The sequence below is a fragment of the Mycetomoellerius zeteki genome, unplaced genomic scaffold, assembly GCF_001594055.1.
Source record: "Mycetomoellerius zeteki isolate Tzet28-1 unplaced genomic scaffold, Tzet1.0 scaffold310, whole genome shotgun sequence".
Taxonomy (NCBI): Eukaryota; Metazoa; Arthropoda; class Insecta; order Hymenoptera; family Formicidae; genus Mycetomoellerius; species Mycetomoellerius zeteki.
In genome coordinates, this window is record NW_017257295.1 from 958,456 (window position 1) to 980,434 (window position 21,979).

Here is a 21,979-nt window from a genome sequence, read left to right on the forward strand (position 1 = left end):
CGTAGATACGGCTCTAATCTCATCGTGCGTGTCGCGCTAGTGATCTCTTGAAATAGGGAAACAAGCATAGTTATCATACTTGCGACTCATCAAATGTCCTTCCAGACGGAAGACAAATTAACGCGTAATTGCGATCGCGGAACATCTTGTTGCATTGGCGTATATATTGGTTTATATTATATTTGACCCATCGCATTGCGTTCCGTCTCATTAGACATAATTGATTTTTAAATTTATTATAAAATTTTATATTAAGCTATATTATATTATTATATATTTCTTATTATCGTATTTTTTATATTAATATTGTAGACTTCTAAAAAAAATTAATTTAATAAATAACATGATTTTTAATAATAATAAAAAATTTATTAAACTAAATATTGCAGGTAAATATTAGAATAGATACAAGTTTTAATATATAAGCTTTTAAATTGAATTAGGCTCAGTCGTGCGCGCGCGATTACATAAATCAATTCAATGGCTTAAATTTAGCTTTACGATTAGTCATAGTTTAGGAACGGAAGTTGACGTATTATTAAACTTGAGTCCAATTAAATACATTTATTTGAAGTGTCGATTAGAAAGCGAGAAGATATTTAGATGCATAAGTGTACTGAAATCATTTTTAATTCTTATTGAATTTTATTATTTTGTATACATTGCATTGTTAACACTTTTTCATATAAATCACAATATTTCTTTAAATTTATTTTATTGCAGAAAGCATCTGTGTCGTAGACCAAAAGACTTATCTATATAGCATCAATAAATTTAGATAGTCTGTTTATAAATCTAAATAATCTGTTTTCCTGATCTATCTAGTATTGTTATGACTGTGTGTGTGAGAGTGATAATTTATCTTCTGAAGTATATAATACACAGTAATGTACAAGCTGACACTTAGAAAGTGCGTTCTTGTATGTAACACGCGTGCCGAAACATCCATTAAAGCTTTTCGTCTGCTCTTAAGTGTTGAAGACATAATTATTTATAAAAGTAGTGGATTATATATAGCCGGCATAAACAATCTCCTATAATTTATTACTGCATAATAAAACAATTTTGTTACTGCGTAACATTAATATTATTATTATTAAATGTTACACTCAATATATATTAAAATAAATATTATGATTCTATGAAACGACAATGTATGTATATAGTTAAAATTAATTAAAACACAAAATTTCTCTACATCTTCATTAATAAAAATATATTTGTTGGACATTCCGAATATAATGTCAAGTATCTCTAAAATATTATTTTTCTTTTATCCTAAATATCATAAATTAAGAAAAAAATTTCAAAGTTTCAAAGAACCACAAAAAAATATAAGAAGCAATGCATAACTGAATTATGAAAAAAGACAAAGAAAAAGAAACTTATGCCATTTTTTCCATGATACATATCAAAACGATATTCGATGCCACTCTATAATTTACCTGCGATATATCATTTTTCGCAGTGATATGGGCGCATGAGATAATTCGCGGGAGTCACGAAAGGGCTGAAAGAAAGTATGATCGTGCATCCGCGCGCACGATCACGCCGTTGTTTTTCCTTTGTGCCGGACTCCTTCGTCTTTCGTCCAATCACGTCGCCACGTTTCGTATCTCGACCGCCAACCCGCCCTTGTCCTCAGTCAATGCACCGAGTCTTCCGCTAGACGCACACCTGACTGCAGTCGGCGTAACCGACGATAACACCAACAAGGGTGAATTATCGTGGGTTAAGGTACGGGAGTTACCATGAATAATGCAACGTCGCGCCAGGAATTGCACGCCATGAAATTTATACAAAAAGGGACCGATCTTTTTCGTCTGCAATAATTTAAATCACACCTTTATAGCTTCATATCTCTATAAAAATAATATCAAATAAAGATAATATTATTTATGACAAAAAAATTTATTTATAATAAATAATTCATGTGATTTGCATGATTATTTGATTATTAAAACTATGGAATTGACATCTTTTTAATGAGAAACAAATTTATTTTTGTATTGATTAAAACTTTCGTGTATCGATTAATTCGTAAATAAAACTTTTCTATCTGCGAAACTTTCTAGGATTTTAAGTTATCATTTATGGATCGATAATAAGCACGCGGCGAAGCATGATGACTCTCCGTCTCATTTAACCCATCCTCTTGACTTCACTTGACCAAGTGTCAATAAGTCGTACGCCATGACGAAAACAAAATTCACCATAAACTTCAACCTTGGCTGGCAATATTTTTTCAAATCAGTAAATTTCAAATAAATTGAAAAATCATATTATTTTCAATTTTTTTATTGTAAATTAAACATTTCTTTTCACATAGAAGGAACAGTTTTGTTAGTATCTAAAAATTTAGCTAGATGCTGATCTAAAAATAATTTTGTTAGACTATCAATATAATTATGTAGGACGCAAGTTAATTGCTAGAGAATATCGAAACTTTTTACAGCATTTTTGAAAATCCTACATAATTATTTTGATAATCTAACAAAATCATTTTCAGATCTCTATATCTAGCTAAATTTTTAAAGACCAGCAAAACACTATTTATTCCCTGCATAACTAATGAACGATCATTCAAGCATATATATATTATCAAAAAACAAAAAAAAAATCACAACTAGCATTGTTGAGGGTTCAGAAAACGCAGGTGCAACGCGCACCTGCAGTCAATAAATTTCTTTTTGTGCAGTTGCAACTATGCCTATATATAGGCTGTCGAACGCGAGACTTCGATGACGTATATCTTACCGAACTCTATTTCCAGAAGTTCGCCGTAAAACTAATATTGGTGTCGTAATAAGCTGTGAGTGAGTTCGACGAGTTCGTTGCACCGGAAGTGTCATGTTCGTGCTTTAACTCTTTCGTCGGGGGCATGAGGAACTACGGAATTGAGGTAGTTCATCCGTCAACGATAAAAAAGACTTTCAGGGAAATCTTTCTTTCTTTTGTACGATGTTTATTTATCATCACTATGCATATCTAGTCGTGAATGATAAGACTATTTTTCTCCTAAAAATAATTTTCTACAACATTATATGTTGTGGATGATGAAGATACAATACGTTTCACAATATGTTGAAAATCGACAGAAATTATTTAATACAAATTTGACACAAGTCATGGTTATCATAATTTTCACTTAATTTAAATTTAAATTATAATTTTATTGATTATTATTTTTACGAATGTAATTTCTTGTGTGTCACCCGTTACATCGTAGGGAAAAGATACGTGATATCTCTGTGGCGCCACATTAGTCATTATGTTATTAAAGTTACGATTGATCATGATGCTTAACGAATGCGTTTTTCTTTCACTCATACAATTGTGCGAGATAATACTAATTAATTTTGAACGCCCTATTCTCATAGCCATTAGGAAGAACGGATGATACTAATGCATATATACCTATATAATTAGAATATCACTTATTTGTCATCACTTATATCGTCATTATTCACGTTCAACAAAACAAGTGTCATTGGAACCATTAAACTAAGATTAAGAAAATGTATGTACAAATAGGTATAAATAAATCTCGATAAAGATTTAATTTGAGGAAGATACACTCGAATTAATTAATAATAATACTGTCTCATAATCGAATGGGTTGTGCTTGTATTATCCTCTCTGACACCCGATACGTAGTTCACAGATGCAGATATGCTGCGGTACTGGCGCCGTGGCTATCATTACGTTGTTTAACTCATAATATGCTGTAACACGTACGCTACTGCACCCTGTATTACAATCGTTTACGCGTTTCAACGATCCGGCTCACACGTGTGCGTGTACAAAGCCGGCGCTCACACGTGCGCCAGACACGATACGCTGACCGTCGCATCATCATCGTGTCGATGCACCATTATATGCATCACGCGTAATATATACGCACGACCCGACTGTTATGAACATTAAGTGTAGATAGTTTAAATGCTCCCAATCGAAGATTTCCACCTTATTTTTTTTATAATACTGTAATTATATTTTGTGTATTAATTGCATTACGAGAAAAAAAAAATACTCTTTTTAAATATTTTCTGTTATGGATATATAAATTAAAGCAATCTACACTCAGAGAAAAACAGTATATGATAACAGATATAATAATATCTATAAGTAACGGTCATATTTAGAATGTTTTTATCGATAAATGTGCAATTTTATTCCTAAAATTCTATAATGTATGTATGTATGTAATGTATGTGAATGTACGCGCTAGCATCGCGTTTTGAATACGGGCCGACAATTATACAAGTTTTATATCATGTAGAATTAATGTACAAATTACAATATCTATAAAATGATTAATTTACGTATATAAATTCCACATATAAAACTTGTATAGTTGTGTCACCTACTATTATATATCTTTTTTCTGACGTAGGTTACACAAATTAATTAAAAATATGATTGATTGTATGTAAATTAAAAATACATTAATATCAATTCAAAATACATTAATATTCAAGATGTTGACATCTCTATTTTGATGCGTAATTTCCTTTTCTCGTCCTAATTGTTACTTTCAAATTACCTCTAAATTTTTTTAAATTGCAAATTTCAAGTATCTAATGTGGAAACATACGTTCCGATTTCGAATCATTTTTATTTTAGTTACAGATTCATCTCTTCCGGCCGATCCGTTTTGGACCCACGTACTATCATATTTGTATGGGACACACAGAACTTCCGGTTGTTTTGAATCCTTGTATGGAACTCATCCGGTCAGCTTTTGAATATCGGACAGGCGGTCCATTCTCCGGATCAACTGCATCCTATTCAGCATGATCATTGACATGCAGTCCTGTACATCTCGTCGGTTGACTTTCAAAGGATGCAATTCACTCTTATATTCAGACATTTTTTTAAAATTCATATTTAAATTTACAGACATTTAAATCCATCTAAATTCAAAAACTGTCGAATTTAACTTATTTGTATGTATTTAATTGCAAGTAGCTATCTCTCTGTAGCTCGAATAAAGTTTTATTTAATAAATTATATAAATTGTTTATTTTTTAATCCATCTACTTTATTGCTTGTAGACGTTCAGGTGCTCAAGCAAAGTCAATTTCATAGTTTTATTCATAGTTTTATCCGTTCCCTCCTTTATTTCATTATTCGCTGTCAGGACATCGCCATAACTCCGGGATTTTCTACATCGTCGAGGAATAAACGGCGCCCACGCTCTTTCCGATTCCCTCCAGACTTCTATGAAGAAAAAATCTCGCGGCGATAAACTGGCTGAGTCCATAAAACGCCACGAATTGTCAGGGGTCAGTCGCATGACAGTTATCGGCAGTGGTGCCTCTCGTATTATGCAGCCGAGGATCTCCCGATTATTATGAAATAGCAACGGAATCGAATCGACGTAAGCAGTGCGGCGTCGAGATGCGGCAACGCCACCAAGCCATCTGGCGCACAGTGCTCCCATTCACTCTTCTTTTGACGTTCTGACCACCCCGGACCACCCCTCACTCGCCCCTTCGTCGCCGTTGTAGTAAGTTTCTTCATTCGGCTTTCTCATTCCCCTTTCTCATTCGCCGACGCGCCGACCGCGGTATATCACAGTGCGATATCAATGCTTGCGGAGTCGCCGCGATAACCGTGTTTGCGTTCGCTCGCTGCGCGTGGAATTATTGCGACCAGAACAAACGTTATGCTCCGGTGGCCTTCATAACGCGTGAAGTGGCGATCAGTACGATAACACTACGACTACCTCTGTTTGCTTGAAATTTGTATCAAAACGTGTGAAAAAACTCCTATCATTTGGTATTGCTATAAATAGTAAAAATACTATAAATACAAATGTAGATAGACTGTATAAAAGGCTCACTATGTATATAAGTACATAAAAAAATTCTGCGCCACCTGGTTTCTCTTTAAATTACACGTGCAAGAACTGACCAAAGTGTATTCACAAAGAACTTATGTCCAGAAATATATATATTGCGAACACACATTCTTTCGCTATGTGCCAATTCACAAGCAAATAAATGATCGGAACAAAATAAATGATCGCACGAAACCTCGAGAGGCAATATCGTGATCCCTCTATCCCCAAATTTCACGTCCTTATCGATTGTTATCGATGTCGATCAACGCTGTTCCTTCACGCGATTCCACCACAATTCAATATTCACAATGATTCGCTTTCATCACGATATTACGTCGCGAACGTCTTCAGAAAGGATGATCTGCGGTTTCACACCGCGGTCAGGATACACGCACGCGTCCGTCCGTCCCGGGCGTTAAACTTCCCAGAGTCACGACGAAGGGAACCTGTTCGCACATCATTATGCTTTTGACCAAAGCGAGAGAAGATCCGATCCCGGGATCTCACATTACTTCCTCGCGACCGCAGGAATTAATCATCTCATCCTGTGTCCCGAAGCACTGTGTAATTTTTCTTTCGTCAAGCCTGTAGTTGTGCTTTCTTCCTTACTGTATGTACATACATCGAGTAAAAAAACGTGCCGTTACGAAAGCGGACTTTTAAAAACTCACTTGATTGTAAAAAAAATAGGGTAGATACACGTTCGATGTTTTGACGCATAAAATATCTATGGATCGCAAATTGGTTGTTTAGACATTATTAATAAAAAAAGACCGATTTCAAAAAATAATTAAATAAATCTAATTTCCTAGTTTAACTAACATTATGCGTATACTTATTGCAATAAATATAATAATAGAAGAGAGAGAAAATGTCCAAACATTCTGTAGCATTTTATACGTATTATTTAAACGAGCACTATTTAAAAGAAAAATTGAGAATTGTGTGTTTAAAGTAGAAGAATAGAGCTTAAATGTCTTTTAATCCTTCGATCACTCTGTACCACCCCTTCCCGCCTATGCAGCATTGTGCTACGATGTTAGACCATTATTATGCAAGGTCCATAAAGGCTGACGGAGCCGTAAGAATTTTAAGTGTAACAATCAGCATTGTTCGGCATTGCACGAACGAGAAGCTTGACCATCTGCACTGGAGGTTCAAACCACAATTGTCGAGCGACCAGATGTTAAATGTATGTACGTATATCGAACATGAAAAACGGCTAAGAAAAGATCTTTAAATAAATTGGAGAAACAATGGCACGAGCACGAATGACTCATTGTTGCATAATGCGACTTTTGCAAGCAGCCACCTGTTTAATTATGATTTTACTTCGAGATATGTCTTTGTTCTTAAACTTTTATGTGCCTCGACAAAATTATAATTTTTAACTTATTTTTCTATTTTTTCAATTCTTTTAAACTTATTTTTCTAAATATTTTTCTATTTTTTCAATTTTTTATTTATTTCGATTTATTTATTCTTGTGAGTGTTCAAAAAACACACATCCAAGAACATTCAGCCACATATTTGGCATGTGATACATATTTCTTCACAGTTGTGACACAATATTGCCAGACACATGATGATCTTTCAAGATGTGAAAAATTCCGATACTTTTCCAGGATGAGTAATCAAGGACATTTAAACGGATTCCCAGAACGCAATTTCTCGTCCTACGCGGTGACACAATTGGATATTTCGTAGTCTTGTGATGACACAAGACCTTTCGACGCTTTGGTTGGCAAGTAGCTGAGAGTATATTGCAAATGCATTAGCATGCGTTCACGCGTAATAATATGCAAGACTGCAGACGCCAACGTTATAGCTTCGAGTGTTCTTCGAAGAATTCCCTCCATTTGTATCCGTCTTTGATTACGATTATCGTATTACAATAACTAATTCCTGAAACTAATAAATCCCTAGTACAGAAGCTTCTTCTATGCTAGTAATCTAAATAGGATCATTAATATTAATCAATGTCTAGTAATATTCCTTTAAAAAGACGCATATATTCGTAATATCTCTCTCTCAGAATCATTACTACAATTATAAATAATAAACGTTAAATTATACAATTATAAATAATAAACGTTAAAATAAAAATTCCTAAAGCTTCATTAATTAATAGAACGGTTGCGTTTAGCAGAAAAAGCAGTTTTGCAACTGTTATAAAATTCTTCGATATGATCAGTTTATACATTTAGATTTAGTGAGAGGAACTAAGGACAAAGAATCATTTATATTAAAGAGTCTTACAACAGTTGCAGAGCTACTTTTTCTGCTGAACGCAACCAATGTCACTAAGGATAAAGCATTACTTCATTCCAGAGTTTAATAAAAATAAATATATACAGGCTGTTATATATATATATATATATAAAGCATTGTAAAATTATATGAACAAAACGTTATCGTTCATCCTTACAAAATTACGATTTTCAGACACGAATTGAGAAACTTTACAATGTTTTATATCTCTCTTGTATGCAATTTATGATTCACGCCGTTTCTCGTTCTTGTACATTATCGAAGCTCCATTCATTTTACGAGCGTGTAAAACATCTAATTTAACGGCGCGTACATCGCGCTTTGGTCCAAGTTTAACCAGGTAATAATTCGCGGTAGCGTGAATGAGTGTTACTCGCGGGATGAACACTTTCGCGTGCGCGAGCGGTCGGCTTCGCAAGTGCTTTCACCAGTAGCCCGTAACCAATGCCTGACGACATTCACAGCTCAGGAATTCTTACGGTCCTCGTGAATAAAATTCACTCGCTCTCGATTCGCTGGATGCAGAATTCGTGAATTCTTTTCAATATCTTTAGTACATTTTATAGGTACCGATAAATAGACATAAAAACTACTTTTTTCTAATATTTATTAACTTTCTTTATTAGTATTACCTTCGGAAATAATTAGAGAGAGAAGACAATAAAAAGACTTTCTTCTACATTTTATAAAAAAAAATCATCGATATTTTTCTCATACCATATCGGGAGATTTCCTCGACATGATGAAATCATCCGTGACGGATCGCATGTGAATCACGTAACGCTTGTACTCTCGTGAGACATATTGATATTTTCGTACATCTGCAGTTTCATTGCATCTGCGTCATATCGTGTATAATTCGATCATGCAAAATGCTGAGTGATCGTTGGGTGCGTACTTGAGAAGTGAATAAGCGTCATATTGCGTAATATGTTGATTATCTCGGGCGTTAAGCAACGAATTCCGGTTCATTGCCGACTGGAGTGTTAAATCGCGGATGTAGCGCTACACTATTCCCGCGTGATAATGGTCAAGCATTTCAATTAGGAATTATCATGCGGTGGCATTGAACAGGACGAGAATGCTCGATCGGGCGAGCCGGATGAATTTTGCCGAGTGGAGAAGTCTCGCTGAGAACGATCTAGTTTCTATGTAACTATCCATCCGTTTATTAAATCTACCGCATCATTTTATATTTTTAGGTCCATATATTAAATGAATGATTTCCTTCATTTCATTACATTCGTCTATTTAATCCTCGACTATAGCAACGGGTTATTTGGATCCGAAGCGAAAATTGTAAACAGTAGACAATGTATATGATTGATATTACATTATAAATTGTAGGTAAAAAGAATTTTACTCTATCAGTCGTCGTAAAGCGAAGGTTCATTTACATTCTCTATTTGAAACAGGATTCTTTAGAACTTATATATAGTTTTATAACTGTAATTAAGAGTTAATTATTTCTTTTTAAGAAATTTCGCGAAAGCTCTGTTTCAGGCAACTACTTTAATCCTTTTAAAACATTTATTTTCGAAGCCCCAATTACAGACGGAGATAACTTTGAAAACTATTTTTAGAGTATCATTTTGAAGATTATTTTTAGAGATCCAGCGAGATTTCTGGTAGTGATCAATTAGTCAAGTTTATAGTCCAGCTTCCGTTTTTTTCCCAATAAACTGGACGCATTGCTTTCTCTATAAATAAGTTGGTAGAACAGTTTCTCCTTTTCGTTTATCTGCCCTGTTAGCGTCTCGACTCAATCGACGGTTTTAAACTGGCTTATCGGTGCCGTTTACCCGTTTTTCCACGAACTGCCCTCATATCCATAAAGAAATAAAACTGGTGATTAGCGTTGTTCATAAGAATAGAACGAGATTCAACTCGAATGAGATAACGACGCGAGCGCGGTGTAACTTTTTTCTTGCTTGCTGATATTCGTTACTAAATATGAATGAAACGATTGATGGATTCTCGCGGGCGTTGCGTCTAAGGAACATTAATCGCCATCAAGAAAATGTTTCAGAGAGAACGTCGTCGTTACGTTAGAGAATCCATAATCATTTGAAGGTTTCTGCGTAACCGCATGATAAGACAGAGAATCTTGATTATTGTTTTATACTATATATGTATAAAAATTTTCCTTTATTAGAGGAGAAGGTGGTATTATGGCACCCCAGTTACATTTTACACAATAACTTTGTTAATAATCAATATTTAAGTCCAAAACTTGATAGTTACATTCGTTAAAATGTTGTTGAATCGATTCTGGACTCAAAGTTACGAAATATTTATTACTTAGGATACTATTAATAAAAATATGGCGACATTGTATAATGACTCGAAGAAAAAATGGATGGTAATGTGGCCTTCCATAAAAATAGCCTTAAAATATTAGTTTTGTTTAGAAAACAGTATTTTGTTACAAAATTAACAAAGAAGTAAAACATTTTAAAATGTATGCAAATGAATGTATATACTTTCACATAACTTCTGCATATAAGTTGCTCAGTACTAAAAATTTCAGTATTGAAAATAGTACACGTAATATAAACTATAGATTAACAGTAGAGCTACAATTGAACATATCAAATAATTATTTTGATATGAAAACCTCAAAGAGAAGATCATGTATATCCAGAGAGCCACATTAGCAAAATGTAGCCATGCTATTGTTTAAATTTGTATAACTCAAAATATATACAGTCAAATAAAATGTTAAATAGCAAATAACACACTCAAATATATATATATTCATAGGATAATACGCTCAAGTTTAAGAAAAATGAGGAAGTAGTTGTAATTAAATGCTAAAATGTATCTCCGAAACGTTTCGAAATACTTGAAAGTAAAAATACGTTATAATAAGTGCTGGTTATTGAGTAATATTAGCGTCATGGAGTGTAACGGCGAGCTACTGAACTAATAATTCCATAAGTAATTAGGATTCGTTATATAATAGCGGAGATATTAAGGGAGGTCACAATATATACACTGGTCATAATACCACCTTCTCCTTTATTATTCAAATATATATTTATCAAATCAAATCTCTGTATAATCATAAAAATCCTTTTTAATAACTGTTCTTCAAAAGACGAACAGATGGTTTTTCAGAGGCTCAATCAATGACGTTTCCGGACTCGATTATTCTTATCGCATGCAATAGAGGATTGCTCTTTGTTGTTGTTAGTAGTTAACGTAGTACACTTCCGGTCGTAATCTTGAACTTAGCATACAGTTATTCTTCCCCTAACATGTGATAAATGCATTGCGATACACAAACTTTGCGATAATATTTCCACTTTTTCAACGAAGAGAAACAATTACAACCTATATCCTTGAAGAATTACGCGTCTGAGATATCTTTTTGATAAAAAATTTTTATCTCTCACATGTATACGATACTATATCGTCTGGTGTCGTGAGCTTCCACGTGTAAACGAAGTCTTGATCTGGAAAGATTATGCATTGAATACGTCATCTCAGTTACATCAACGGGGAATTCCTCATCATTGATGATGAAAAACGAGATGTAATTCCTACTTTTTACCGCGACCGAAGTGTTTTCGTACGGTAGTAGTGTGTTTGCTTAAGATCGTCCATTCGGTAAAGACTCCCAAGCCTCCAATCCATCCGAGCAGACGAGTTCATCTCACGTTCCCCTCAGAAAATGCAGGCGGATAATAATCTATAATTATCTTCGGCGTAACAGAAGGAACGACGCGCTACGCGTTTGATGCTCCGTAAATAGTTGTTAAAGATGGCGACAGAACCGGATCGGGGAGCCGATCGACATGAAAAGTTGCCAATGTGCAACTGATGGGCCCGTCAATCGGACATAAGCAGAGAAGGAAACATCATTTTTATACCGAAACAAAATCATAATAAATTCTACATCAAGTAAAAGTCATTTTAGGAAAAGTGTGTGTGTGTGTGTGTGTGTGTGTGTGTGTGTGTGTGTGTGTGTGTGTGTGTGTGTGTGTGTGTGTGTGTGTGTGTGTGTGTGTGTGTGTGATGTGTGTGTGTGTGTGATTAATATTTCGATACATTTTAATGAATTCAACAATAATTTTAATGAATTCACGGCATAATAATGATTTTTAAGTAATTTCTAATTAAAACATTATCATGCCAAAAATTCGTTATAAAATCATCGTCAAATGTGTATCAAACGACATTATTATGATTTTCCCTAAAATCACTTTTATTTGATGTTATCTTGATCTTATTATTATATATGATTTTGTATTTTTCTCGAGCATTGTACATATTGGACATTCTTATGAGGAAATTATCCTTGGATAGGTTATCCTAGGAAAGGCTCCTTTGATGAGTTATATCCTGATTATAGGCTATTGTGAATCTCCGTTTGTCATCGTACGGGGCTTCTTCCACAGAGAAAACTTCGAAGAAGACATTATCCACTCCTTTTCTATATTCTTCCTCGTGTCTTCTTCTCTTTGCGTCGCATCGTTATGCGGGCGAGGCGGCACGTAATAATTAACGCGAACACACAATTTTTATTGTATGCTTTTCATTCCGTCTTCCGTGAGAGGGAGAATCGGAGCAGGAAGAGGAAAAGCAATGTCGGTCGTGAACATTGGAGGAAACGATCTTAGATGAACGTTTTTATTCTCACACGTACGTGCATGTAATCGTACGTACCTGGATGTTCCAAGGAACCCGATTAAGTTGATTACGCGAGTGACGAAGTAATGACCAATGACTCTAGAGTAAATGCCTGTATAATTGCAAGTCTGAGGCAGCGCGACCACTTATAGAGTTAATCAGGATACAGAGAAAGATATTTCTGATAATATCTTTATTGCTGTCATATTATTATTATTGCTGTCGCATGATAGCCTAGTAAAAAAAGTAAATATCAACTAATATAGCAAGTAACATAATATGGTTATAATTAATAACATAATAAAGTTATAATTTTACACTCAACAATATAAATGTAATATGACACAAGTAGTAAATAACAGTTACAAGTTATATTGTTGAATGTAAAATTATCTCTTCAGTCGATGTTTGTTATAATTTCACACTCAACAATATAAATGTAAGATAACACAAGTTGTAAGTAACAGTTACAAGTCACATTGTTGAATGTAAAATATTATCTCTTGTTTCAATGTATAATATTTCACCTTTTCATTACTATGTTTCATAAGCTTCCCGCTAAAACTGTAAAAATAAAAACGAGATAAGATCTGTACAAAACTTCTTTATTGTTCTTTATTGTTCTTTATTGTTCAAAACGCGTGGATTTTTTTTTCGCAAAGTCTGCAACTACACGATCTTTGATTATGAGCACCTGGTCGCAAATAAGAGAGGTCAACTACGTTGTGAATTCGACCTTCCTAGAGTCACCGAAGCGAGAAACGTTCCTACTCCGAGGGAAATTACGGGACAACGAACGTTTTCGAAATCTGTACACAATCTTCTACATGTCATGCCAAAGATGATTTCGTAACTTCCGTTTATTATCTTCATGATAGGGATAGATAGACGAGTGCAATTTTCCCTTTCTAAAAAGGTTAGACATTATAAAATCAATAAATAAAAGAAGGGCAACGAGCCAATTATAATGTAAGATCTTTAATAAACGTATATATACAAACGTTTCGACACCGATCGGGTCATTTTCATTCAATGTAAAATAACAAACACTCTTACATATATTATCAGAAAATTCGGTCAAATTATATTGTCCAGTGAAAAATTAGTTGTATTCATAAAATGCGGTCCATATGTAAACTATCAAAAAAGATCACATCTCACTTTTCGCAATTCTCATATTGTCTCAATGATGTAAAGTAGACGACGATAGGAACACACAATTAACAAAGTTATATTTAATAAAAAAGTTATATTTAATAAAAAATAAGCCATGATACAATTGGATGTAACATTTAAACTCAACGATGTCAAGCGACGTTATGACAAAAAAAAATTTATAAAATCAGCTATAGTAGATACTCAATTGAAAAAAATGAAATTGTTCAAATATTATGACTAAAAATCTGACGTTTACGATGAAAAAATGGCTGACGATATAAGATTCAATGCGACATTACATTAAATAGTACGTATTCGATAAAAACTTGGCATTTAGATGGGATAATGAAATTAAGCTTATGGAATCATCCAACAACAAACTGTAGAATCACAAAGAAACCGGAAACACGGCCTACCGCACCGGATATTGCAAGGGCTAGGACAGGTCCGGGACTAAAGGCGTAACGAGATATAGACTTCCATCTTGTGCATATAGCACTCATTATCTCAATATGATATTTAATCTATTTTATGATCTAATATTTATTAATATCAAAAATTAAAAGAAATGTACAGAAAGCATTGAAAGTAAAGATTCAAAATGCGTGACTACCAAGCGAAGGCGCTTCTCTCACGTGTCTAGTATTGCAGCGTTAATTGCGAAAAATATGGAATTCAAGTGTCAGTAATTGGCCAAGGTTCTTTGCAAACATACCGCCTAATCGAGACCGGGCAATAAAAAACTCTGCGTAGACCGGCAGCCTCGATTAAGTGGATCCGCTATGGCTACAGTCGCTCGTTTAGTTTTTCACTGCGCATTGTGAACGTGGTTGCAATATGTGTGACATCACGGTATGCGGGGTTCTCACAGAGAATCCTCGGTTCCAGTGACAAAAACTGCGGTGTATACGTATCTTATGGTTTGAAAACGGGGATCTCGTCGCTGCTTTCTATTACTTCCCACAATAAAAAGAAGATACTTCTTGTCGGGATAAAGATACTTGCAGAATTTATAGCCATAATATCTCATAATTAAAAATTTAATTCCAAACAAGTCGTCATCGTATAAAGTATTGTGTCTAACATTATCCGTGAATATACTTATTGGATTAAATAAAGTCATTACAATTATAATTGAAATGCTAATTAAATATCTACATTTCGTATGTTATTAAGAAATTATTTATGAAGTATAATCATATGAAAAGGTACGACCGGTATCTCCGACTAACGGAAGCGACTTATATATTCCGCGACGACCTCTGCAACCCGCGTGCGAAACGGGTCAGACAAGTAAATACAATGAAAAGTCTTCGCCGCATAGGCATGGAAGAAAATCGCGCGTGTAATATTTAGAGCTCAAGTGGAAACGAGGATAGTGACGTTTGCGCGGATTAAAAATTCTAAATATACGTCGACCTTGATCATAATCAAGCGTATAAAATTGCAAAAAGTATTTAATCGCCTTAGGAAATTCCTGTCGCTTACAACTGGTTGCATTATTTTATTCTCATGAAAAATATCCACGAGAAACTACTCTCTTTCGGATAAATCCATTTTCTGAAATTACTCTAAAATCTTTATTTAAAAATCTATTTAAAGAAACATAATAATCTTTAAGAATACCCGGTATTTTTCGGGCAGGAAAGAAAAGGCGAGATTTCGGATGGTGGTATAAAGCATGTGTTTAGCGATCTGTACAGATGGTAAAGAAAAATATGTCCTTCCTAAACGTCCCTTGCCGGGATGAAGACTCTCGAGAGACTCATGTTTCTGTTGGCGCAAAAAGAGACGCGAAACCCTGAGAAATTACACTGTCATTGAAAGCAGTCAACTTACAAATATTCCAAATATTCAACTTTACAATACAGCTATTATTTTAACAATATTAATTCGTTAAAGTCTCTCTTATATAAATATACAATAAGATTCTTTAATATTTTATTACAATAGAAGCATTTTTGCTATTATTATTGATCTATTTTTATTATATTTATTTAATCTATCATTTATTATATTTATAATTGCTTTCAAAACGAAGGTATGACGTGTTATTACAGATTAAGCAGCAGAAATAATCATGGATTAAATATGACGAATCCATCAAGCGCCGTCAGGCGGATACACGTGATCCAGCTGTTAATAAGTGTTCAGAAAACATACTGCTCTCATTTTCGCTAAACCGCTTTACGTCACTTAACAGATCGCCCGCGAATGCTGTTTTGTTTTCTTCGTTTGTTTTATTGGACGCAACATCACTGCTTTTTACACTCTCCCGCGTTGTTCTTAACCATCTCCTGCAGGCGACATGAAACCGTCACACGTTTATATTATAATAATAGCCCTATCATGCTTTCATTCGCATACGTCAGTTAAATTATTGCGTTTACTGTTAAATATAAAAAATATTCCAGGAATAATCTTCACGTATTTATCAAATAAATTTCTCCATCGCAACAGGTAATCTGTGTAAAAATAAAAAAAATTTATCTCAAGAATGTTAATCGAGAGTTCGTGTGAGCGGTTTAGAGTGTGGGGGTCTAATGGAATTCTTTCGGTTTTCGTTCCCGGATTAACGATTCTACGGAAGTCTTCGCTATAAATAGTAAATCCTGCAAATGTGTGGGAATATAATCACAGGGTACTCACCTGTTGGGGCGCGGTATCAGCCGGGGAGAAGCTCGACAAGGCGGTTAAGGGTGCTAGGGACGCGCATGAGGATGCTCTCGAGGGTGGTGGTGTGTGACCGGGGGTAGGACTTCCGCTTCCGCAGCTACTCGCGCCGCCGCTGGAAGAGAGGCTCACGCTGTCCGCTCGCCCTCTCCACGGCGTGATAGACACGTGCTTCAACATTCCTCCTTGTTCGTATCTGAAATCAGGATCCACGGATCGTTTGCTGTTAAATCGCGAGCGTTGAACTGTGGAAGCAGCATAACTAGCACAACTATAAACCGGCTATAAATTCGATTAATTTGTTCTGATGGATCGAGGCAATAACATAATTGCGATAACAGTTCTCAACTCGCGCATTTTATCAGATGTTCCTTTCACCCCTGTATCTATAATTATGTTTCAAATAATCGATTTACGTTAAAAGATCTGCATAACAAATCAGTCACAAAGTATGCATAATAAGCGATATGTAGAAAATACATAATACAAGAAAATTGCGATAAAAAAACTCATGACCTACTGCAGGTTTAAAAACTACTTATTTTTAGGGACGTTACAAGCAACACAAGTGAAATTGTCGCTCCAAGTTTCACTCGGCGTGGGCTTTCGCCCATGTAATGTACTCTTAGGAACATTTACTGGAAGTCGCGCATGAAACAGCCTACATTTGAATTAATCTCTTATTTGTGCGTTTCCTCTCGCAAGGTCGTAGAAAAACCGTAATTGGTGCGGCGGTCTTTCGATGAGTAGTGTCCATGTCTACTGTGATTGCTGGGCTCAACAAACGTGGAAAGTGGCGGGAAGCTCGCTCGTGGAAAAACCGGACGCTCCCAACGGTACACATTTAAACGCGTTCATGTAATTTGACGTCGGAGTGAAACCAGGCGGTTGCAATGTCCGAAACGGTGTCCACGCACGCCTACTGCGTGGAGAGCAAGAAAAAGCCTACACGCTCGAATAAATATTAAAGTCAGCTGCAGATACGAGAAGCTCAAAGATCGCGTGTGCAGAGTAAACGGATGCTTTTCCGCTAACTGCGGGATGTCGCGGTGAGAGGAACCCAATGAAAATAGTTTCTTCCTTGCCTTTGTCATTGCAAATTATGTATCATTGTACCGCATTATTTACAATTGTTATATACAGAATTGGAAAAGTTACTTTATAAGTCACTTTTTAGGTTACCTTATACGTGTTTGTAATAGAAATTGAGTACAAAAAGTAATACAAAATTGAAGCAAATGATAAAATATAATATAAAAAATAAAATACTCGAATTTATTGTACTCAATTTCTATAATAAAAAGTAACTTATAAGTAACTGATAAAGTAACTTTCCAGCCCTGGTTATACATATATGTATATATTCATTCAAGATTCTTCTTATAAAAAAGAAGTATAAAGCAACAGTTTACTTGTTATATTCTTTAGACATCTAAATTAATAAACAATAAACAATTACACATGTTTTTTTACTATCAATTCAAAATAGAAGTCATTCTGCATAACATTGAAGTACAACGTATATTAATTATGCGCTGCGAAATTTTCCATTTAGAATTGTAATAGGAAACAGTAATGTTTCCTGCGATACATCATCGGCGGACCGACGTGTTGCGGTCACGTGCATCCGAAGGACGCATCGGCATATCATTACAGGCGCAGTGAGAGGCGGGAAGGAAGCTCGTACGCATATTTCTGATTTTTAATCTCTAAAGAGAAGAAAAATAAGGCGATATGTCGTGAATATCAAACACAAATTTTATATTATTCTCAGTGTATTGTATACTCACTTCAATTAAATTCACAGCTGAGCGGCCTGCACACGCAATAGCCCGCACGTCAATACGCGCCAAACATTCAAAGTTGACGAACGTGCGGCATTGAGATCATCCAAGTTCACTGTCTCAAACCAGAGAGCAATTTACGCGCGACGATCACAACACACGAACGGAGTCACCACCAGTCACAATCGCGTTGCGTCGACAGAATGCACGGGAAGAGATTGCCGGCGCGCATTTCGGTATAAGATCCCGCATAAATAAATCGCTTCGCACATTTCACGCGAAGTGAATTGTCTTCGAATATGTTATTTAAAAAGACATCGTGTAACGAATATTAAAATATAACGAGAATTTCCTCGAAGAAAATTTGACGAAGTTCGAGGTAGAACCTGAGACTGATTTGAAATGCACGGCGATGGATGCACCGCAGTGCGCTCCGCGAGCGTTCTGTCGCGACTGACGAACGCGCGAGTAAATCGACATAGTGAGCCTCGCGCCAGCGAATGGACGAGGCAGAGGAAAGAGAACGACCTTCTTGTGTAGTATACGCGACTGTATATACGCGCGTCCGCGTGCCAGTGTGCGTGCGCCGAGGAACTGCGGGGGCGATGACGGTACCCGCGTTTGTAAGAAAAAGGGCATATATCCACGGAACTAGCCGTTCGCTCCAAGAGACAGGCCCTACTCTTGCTTCGGAATTTTTTCTTGCGTCGCAGACGAAAAATATCCACCTAGGAAGGGAGGGATTAATGAGACTGTAAATTGAGTGCTTGTACGCAAGATAGAGAGAGTTGTAATTGATAAATTCATCGCGTATTATGTGTTTATACATTTACAATACTTTAAAATTGTATATTAAGAATTTTTAATAAAGTGTAATAATAAATAGTGTAATAATAACAAATATTACTTTTCTTTAAAATTCCATTTTATATATATATTAGGTACTAAACTTAATTTCCGCGGCTCAGATTTACGACGCTAGTTGTAGATATAATTTACTTTGACATCTGAAACTGGCTGCGTTTTAGAGATTAGACATTTGTCAATAAAATTCAGTGCGAAAAGATTCATTTAAGCGAACAGTGCCATTTTTTTTGTTATTAAACATGGAACGTGATAAGTTGTTTTTTCGACATGTGCTGCATTACTTTGATTTGAAAAAAACTGCAGCTGCAGCTCATAAATTGCTTGTCGAAGCTTATGGCAATTGTGTTCCATCGGAAAGACATGCCAAGAATGGTTTCAACGATTTAAGAGTGGTGATTATGATGTGAATGATAAACAACGCTCAGGTCAACCGAAAAAGTTTGAAGACACCGAATTGCAAGCATTATTAGACGAAAATTCAGCTCAAACGCTCCAAGAATTGTCTGCAGCATTAAATGTTACTCCGATGGCTGTTTCCAAACGTCTACGTGCAATGGGAAAGATTCAAAAGGAAGGAAAATGGGTACTACACGAATTAACCGAAAATGCCATTGCGAATCGCACGACAACGCTCGACCACACGTTGCAAAAGCCGTCAAGGAAACACTGATGCAGCTCGAGTGGGAAGTTCTCCCGCACCAGCGTATTCACCAGACTTAGCTCCTTCAGACTATTACTTGTTCCGATCGATGCAGCACGGCTTGGTGGATACACACTTCAGAAATTACGAAGATGTGTGAAAATGGATCGATGAATGAATTGCTTCAAAAGACCAATCGTTCTATCGTAGCGGAATCCACTTTTTGCCACAAAGATGGGAAAAATGTATAGCTAGCGAGGGCAAATACTTTAATTGATGTATTTTTTGCTTTTGATATCAAGATAAATGAGTTTTTTAAGCAAAAAGAACCGCGGAAACTAAGTTTAGTAACTAATATATATATATATATCCTTATTCCAAATTATATTTTATAAATGATAATTTATAAAATATATAATTTGAAACAAATATAAATTAGAATTTTAAAGAAAATTAATATAAGCTGTATTACGATTATATATTATAGATCTTTTATATATTATCTTTTTATATTTTGTAATATTTTTGTATATTTATAATATTTACTATGTTTATATATAAAAATTGTTATGAGTAGCAGCAATTACGCAAAGTAATTCGTGAAAATAATTAATTCGAGTTGGAAAAGCGATCTGAGATTATTTTCTTACATAAATAAATTAAGATGCAATATAATATGGCGCAACAAGTTCCGCGTTGTATTGTTGAAAAAGAAGCGAACTAACATACACATACATACATGACAACTGAGTTTCGCACCGTGGGGAAAGAGGTCCTCGATCAGTTCCTCGGTCGTTACAGATAAGCACGTCCGGCAATTTTATCTTATATTAGCTGTTCCGCGTATAAGAGTCTCTACGGATTTGTGTCTAAGGTAAGAGACGCGTAGGAGCCATTATGCAATGGCAGTAGCGTATGCTCGTTAAGGTAATCATCATCACAGGACCAAAGAGTGTGGCGACAGCAACTTAACATCCGAGGCATATAAGTCCCTGTGAATTTCCTTTTCTTTTGTCTTTTGAGCCATTCTGTCGAACAATCATGATTACGAGAGAGAAATTTTGCGAAATCGAATATAATAAAATCGAAAAACGTTAAATTTCGTACAATTTAATATTATAATATTTATTTTTATGGATAAAATGTTTTTCAACGTATTATAAAAATTAATTAACTTTTTCTATGGTGAAAATTAATCAAAATTTCGACAAAGCTGATTAGCTGATGTTTAAGCAATCGAATCACTCATAGAGAGAGTTAAGAGATTGCTTATTTGATTCATGCTCGACCAACAAATCTTCATTCTTGTCTCTTCACGGCGATATTTTACATACACGCCTGTACCTGTCACATTCGAAAAGAAGAAGAAAAAAATAAAACACGAGAGTCGCATCCTACGTGATCGTCCGACGAGCGACTGCATGGGCGTCGAACTCACGTCGAAGAAAGAAGGGTTTACGTCTCTGCGAAGGAAAAGTGAGAGACGTACGTGGGAGTCGGCTCGATTCGCTCAATAACGTTGTGTACGCTTCTCCTTTCGATTTAATAAACTAGTTATTCGTACCGGCCAGCATAAACAATAACTCGTGGCTGAAATATTCTTCGATTCGAGGAAAATATGCCGTATGTATTTATAGCGATCTAGCCGCCATTATACTTCACGATCTAAATCAGAGTGTATATTTGCATTTGTATAGATGCGATCGCGCTTGTTTTCATAGAGGAAGGAAGAAGGAGCAAAACCCCGTCTTCCGATGTGTTATACATCTCACGATTGAGTTTTCCAACTAATATCGTAACTGCATTACATTTTCCGATGGTGATTCATTAAAATGATCTTTAATAAGGCCGTTGAAAGAAACACTTGCCAAGCAGTTCGCAGGTACTCGGAAAGGTGTAGGCTTTTGAAAGGAAAGGAGCGCGTGATTAGGCACCTGGGTGGCATTTACGATGCAGCCGATATAACGTGGGGTGGTCGACACGTGTAATTCGAGGCCAATCTTGGACGTGTAGGCGTGTCGAAAATAAGGGATGTCTTATTTGAAATATTTCGGCACACTTATATATAATCTAAGGGTTTGAAATCGAGATTATAAAATACTC

General features: G+C 35.4%; 1 protein-coding gene across 1 annotated transcript in view; it reads right to left on the reverse strand.

Annotated features, from left to right (window-relative positions):
* The window catches only part of rau (RA domain-containing protein rau), a 34,759-nt gene extending 15,949 nt beyond the window's left edge, over window positions 1–18,810 (reverse strand). Inside the window, exons 1-2 of the mRNA XM_018451403.1 lie at window positions 18,376–18,810; window positions 16,562–16,781 (exon numbers count right to left, since the gene is read on the reverse strand). Of these exons, the coding sequence (XP_018306905.1) occupies window positions 16,562–16,765 (204 nt within the window). The 5' untranslated portion in view covers window positions 16,766–16,781; window positions 18,376–18,810. The remainder of the gene's footprint in view (window positions 1–16,561; window positions 16,782–18,375) is intronic.
* Window positions 18,811–21,979: the final 3,169 nt, after the last annotated feature.